A 5,513-nucleotide genomic window follows, 5' to 3' on the forward strand; every position below is an offset into this window, starting at 1 on the left:
CTATTGGCGACCGACCCGGTGCGCCAATAATACTCGATGAAGTTCTGTGTGTCCTGTTGGAAAACACCGTTGCAGGTCCGTCGGGAAGACACCTTGCGAATATTCCGTTGCTTGAAGGCTCCGCTCGGGTCCAAACGATCTTAGAAACTTCTCTCCCCAACCGTCCGGATGGCGTATCGTGGGCGAACTCCTGTCCGAACGGCGTAACGAGACGAACTGTCCCGAATCACGTAACCAGATGACCACCTTCACCACCTGCGTCCCTCTCTCCTTTTCGTACACACATGTCGGCCACGTGTCGGACGACCACCCGGTGTTTTCCCGTTCACATGTGGTCAGTCCCTCCCTCCACCGTCTTCTTGGAACGATGATCGTTATCAGCGCAATAAGGGAAGGGCGGGAATCGTGTTTACACGATCCCACCCTTCCCTTTTTGCGCTGATAACGAGGATCAAACTGTGCTCGCTTGAGCCTGTTTGATACCCTGCCGAGGATCAAACTGTGCTCGCTTGAGCCTGTTTGATACCCTGCACCTTGCCGCACAACCTTACAAATCGCGGTGGTCCGTTCCGATCGGACTGACCCGTTCTCCGGAACATCCGGGAAGAGATTCACCCCCTCCCCGCACAGAGATGCGACCTTCACCGTCCGACTCCAAACGTGAGAGAGCGTCCGCGTTACCGTGTAGTTTCCCCTTCCGGTACTCGATCCGCATGTCGTAACCTTGTAACGCGAGTGCCCACCGTGTAAGTTTGGCACTCTGTGGCGTGGACAACGTCAGATATTTCAAAGGATTGTGGTCTGTGACCACTGTGACTCGGCCTCCCATAGATCCAGTAATTAAACTTGTGGAGGCCCCAGATAATTGCATAGGCCTCTTTCTCGATGGTAGCCCATCGGATCTCCGCCCCCTTTAACTTCCGACTAGCGAAGGCTATTGGCCTTTCCTGCCCTTCTGGCGAGAACTGCGCCAGACAGACGCCGATAGCGTGATTCGATGCGTCCGTGAATAGTACGAAAGGTCTTTCCGGGTCCGGAGAGAATAGTAACGGAGCTTGCCCGAGCTTCGTCTTTACTGCCTCAAATGACCTCTCGAGTTCCCGATTCCATTCGATTGTTTTCGGTGCTCGGCGAGCGAGCAGATTGGTGAGAGGGTTCGTCAATTTCGCGAAATCCGAAATGTAGTCCCGATAATATCCGCATATACCCAAGAAGCTCCTGAGTTGCTCCTTTGTCTTGGGCAGAGCTAGAGCGGTTATTGCTTTAACACGTTCCGGATCCGGCGCGTGCCGTCCGGAGCCGACAATGTGTCCTAGATATAGAAGGCGCGGTCTAGCGAACTGACATTTGTTGGCATTGACCGTCAGTCCGGCGTCTCTTAATGCCCTTAACACTGCTTTGAGATGGGTCAGGTGTTCTTCCCAACTCCGCGAGTAGATGGCCACGTCGTCAATGTACGCCACGGCGAAGTCCTTGAAAGGGGCCAACACCAAATCCATCAGTCTTTGGAATGTCGCGGCTGCGTTTCTCAGACCAAACGGCATCACTTCCCACTCATACTGACCGCGGTGCGTAACAAACGCTGTAAGGTGTTTACATTCATCCTCCAACCGCACCTGCCAGTAACCTCTACAGAGATCAAGCGATGTTATGTATCTGGCTTCAGCTAACTGATATACTAATTCGGCGGAGGGCACCATCGGATAGCGATCAGGCACCGTGGCGGCGTTCAGGTGCCGATAATCCACGCATAAGCGCATTCCACCCCCCTTTTTGGCTACACAGACTATTGGGTGAGCGCATTCCGATACGCTAGGCCGGATTAGCTTTGCGTCTAAGAGTTCCCCTATGGTCTCATCCACCTTATTTCGCAAAGCTTGTGGAATCCGATACGGGGCGAACCGTTTCGGAGTCCATCCCTCGATAAGGGTTATCCTGTGCGTTACTAGGTTTGTTTTTCCCGGCTTACTCCCGAATACCGAGTGGAATTCCTCTAGCACCTTGCGTAGGCCGGTCTGTGCCGATGCCGGGAGGTGTGCCGGAATCTCCCCAATCTCTCCGCTCTTTCGTCCACGGTCGTGCAGCTGCCGCGTCGACGGTGTCTCCACTATTTCCCCGAAACTCGCGTCCGAATCAAATACCACTCCAACGGCACAAATTTGCCTTTGGTATTTTCTGAGTCGGTCCACGTGGACCCACTTCGTCCTACCGTCCTCTAGTCTTATTCGGTAGCTGCCCTCACGTTCTCGCCTCTCCACTATGGCGGGTCCTTCCCACCGATCGTCGGTTTTGTTATCAGGATACGTTTTCCTCACCAGGACCGTGTCCCCAATACTAAATTCTTTGGGCCGTGCCCTCAAATTATAATTTGTCGCGTACTGATTTTGTTTCACGGCCGTATGCTCGGTCGCTATCTCCCTGACCGCCTTAATACGCTCCACCAGGGTCTGCAAGTATGCCGCGGCTTTGTTGTTCAGACTATCGGGAGGCGTTACCGATCCGGTCCATACCCTTTTTAAGATGGCTAGCGGCCCTACTGGGGCCCTTCCATACAGCATTTCGAAGGGTGATATGCCGGTAGTCTCATGAGGTACCTCCCGGTACGCCCATAGCAGAAAGGGAATGACTTTGTCCCAGTTCTTCTTGCTTTCCGCAATGGTGTGGCTTAGCATATTTTTGAATGTCTGATTCCACCTCTCCACGCTTCCATTGCTTTGTGGGTGTTCCGGGGTCGAAAATCTAATGCGCACTCCTAATAATCGGGTCATCTCCCGCGTTAGCCCTGCGGTAAAGTTAGTCCCCTGGTCACAGCAAATGAGTTCGGGAAAGCCTGTCCGCGTAAACACCTGTAAGAGCGTCGAACAAGTGGCCGTCGCCGAAAGTGATCTCATAGGCTCGACTTCGGGCCATCGAGTGCATAGGTCGATCATACAGAGAGCGTACCGGTGACCTCTGGACGATGGGGGCTCTATCGGTCCGATCATATCTATATTGACCACTTGGAACGGGGTAGAGGGTCGCGTGAGCGGAGTAATCGGAGTCCTATCCAGAATACGTGCCGGCGCCCTTATTTGGCACCTGTGGCAGCTCTGGCAGTATCTCCGAATATCTGCCGCCATTCCCGGCCAATAGAATACCTCACGAATGCGACCCGCTGTCTTCCGACTACCTAAGTGCCCTCCCCACGGAGTCTTGTGGGCCAGACTTAAAACTTCTGCCCTCCGCTCTTGGGGCACTACCACCTGTTTGATGGGCCGGCCAAACCAACTATCCCGACGGTAAAGTATCCCGTCGTTGACCACCAGCCCATCTTTCCCGTGTTTGGCGGCCTCCCACAACCGGGAGAGCGAATCGTCTCGGACTTGGGCATCCCGCAGATCCGTCCCGTCCCCCTCACTGTCTTCATCTCGGCCGCCCGCCGCACCCGGGTGGGGTTCCGGTTCTTTCCCTTGGGAGAGACCACTTCCCTTTATTCTTACGTTTCTTATGTGTCTTCCCCCTTTCCCTTGGAGCTCCCTCTTCCGGTCTAACAACGTTCGGTAATCCTCTTCCGATAACAACGCGTCCGTGGATTGATTTAACTCGTCCGTTACGGCACACGTTACCAGCACCGGCCCCTGCGACTTTGGGCTGCTTTCCTCCCACAACTCTATTGGGAACGTTGCCAAAACCGCGTTTACCCGGTGACCAAAGGCCCCAACCAGTTGAATTTCGCCCTTCGTTTCCATCACCGACGCCGGGACCATTGCTTCCCTTATGACAGAAATCTCCGCTCCCGAGTCGACTATAGCCGAAAGTCGATTTCCGCCACATACTAACTTAATCCTATTCGGCGACTCCCCAGCCTCTGGCCGATCGTACGCCGTTACTCTTGCCACTAAATGGTTCTCCGTCTCAGGCGTCTTGCTCGCGGACACGAGCCGTGCCTGTTTGGGCACGCTAGTCGCCTTCCGGTTAGGGCACTCTCTCTTCCAGTGCCCGGCCTTCCCGCATGAGTAACAGCTAGCCCTGGGTGTTCGCTCGCTAGTATTCCGGGTCACCGGGTCGGGCTTTCTCGCCATCTCTCCCTGGGTGTCCCGTTGGTTCCTATTCTCCTCTTTCTTGTTTCCCAGATTACCGCCCGATGCCTCCGCGAACTTCTCGATAAACTTCGCTAATTCCGCGGGCTTGCTCCATCCCTTCCCCTCTTGCAAGGTTACGTACTTCCTCGCGTCGTGGGGTAAGACTGACTTTAAATGGTCCGCCACCGTTAGCTCGATAAGTTCTTCCCTCGTCTTTACCTCCCTACTATCTACATAGTATTCATACAGGTCCTTCAGACGCGACGCGAACTGGGGCCACGTTTCCCCCACATACCGTTCGGCCCGCCTGAATCCCTTCAAATATTCCGCAGGGGAAAGCCTCAACTCTTCGAGAATGAATTGCTTTAAGGAGGGATAGTGTCTGACTTGATCTACCGACAATCTTGTTAGCGCCGCTTTGCATCTTTCCGATAGCACGCTCAGAACTATTTGCCCCCGCAATTCTTCCGGTACCTCGTAGGTCTCCAGAACTATTTCGACCGTACGAAACCACGATGGCACTGCCTCCTCTCCTTCCGGCATTTTGGGAAGGGCCCCTTTTACTCTCCGTGCATAGTCGTCGAAATTTTCCTTGACTGCACTGTTCTCAGAGTGTCGGGCCTCGTTACGTTGTCTATTCCGTTCTAACTCGATTCTCGCCGTTTCCTGCTTGATCTTTTCGAGTTCGATCTGCAGCCTAAGCCCTTCGAGTTCATCCCTAGAGCGGTCTCTCGTCACGTTTGGCCCGCGTCCCATGGTCGGACTGCCTTCACCTCGCGACCCATCTTCCTGTCGGTTTCCGTTATGAACACCCGACGTCCCCGGCTCATCGTCGTCCCAATCAATTGCCCTAAAACCCCGCGATTTTCCGCGTTTCGGCATCTCTGTGCGAAAGAGAGTAAAATGGCGTACCTGGGTCTCTGATTGCCGGCGGTGCTCTATCTGTTCCCGGGTTCGCTTTCTGCGTTGTCTTGCGTCGCAGCTCAGTCTTCCCGAAGAGTGTCTTTTCCAATCCTGTCGTGACTGCGCCAGTAAAGTTCACAAAAACGTCCGATGTGTTCACTATTGGCGACCGACCCGGTGCGCCAATAATACTCGATGAAGTTCTGTGTGTCCTGTTGGAAAACACCGTTGCAGGTCCGTCGGGAAGACACCTTGCGAATATTCCGTTGCTTGAAGGCTCCGCTCGGGTCCAAACGATCTTCGAAACTTCTCTCCCCAACCGTCCGGATGGCGTATCGTGGGCGAACTCCTGTCCGAACGGCGTAACGAGACGAACTGTCCCGAATCACGTAACCAGATGACCCCCTTCCACCACCTGCGTCCCTCTTCTCCTTTTCGTACACACATGTCGGCCACGTGTCGGACGACCACCCGGTGTTTTCCCGTTCACATGTGGTCAGTCCCTCCCTCCACCGTCTTCTTGGAACGATGATCGTTATCGGCGCAATA

The 5,513-nt window shown here is 54.3% G+C and overlaps 1 protein-coding gene across 1 annotated transcript; it reads right to left on the reverse strand.

The window, feature by feature from the left end:
- Window positions 1-677: 677 nt before the first annotated feature.
- On the reverse strand, window positions 678-4,943 carry LOC136978478 (uncharacterized). The gene has a single exon (XM_067274188.1). The coding sequence runs from the start codon at window positions 4,941-4,943 to the stop codon at window positions 678-680; it is 4,266 nt and encodes a 1,421-aa protein (XP_067130289.1).
- Window positions 4,944-5,513: the final 570 nt, after the last annotated feature.

This window comes from Centruroides vittatus, unplaced genomic scaffold (assembly GCF_030686945.1).
Source record: "Centruroides vittatus isolate TY-2023 unplaced genomic scaffold, ASM3068694v2 contig_543, whole genome shotgun sequence".
Lineage (NCBI taxonomy): Eukaryota > Metazoa > Arthropoda > Arachnida > Scorpiones > Buthidae > Centruroides > Centruroides vittatus.

Coding starts and splice junctions, on each gene's coding strand:
- LOC136978478 (XM_067274188.1), bottom strand. CDS start 4,943: ATGCCGAAACGCGGAAAATCGCGGGGTTTTAGGGCAATTGATTGGGAC.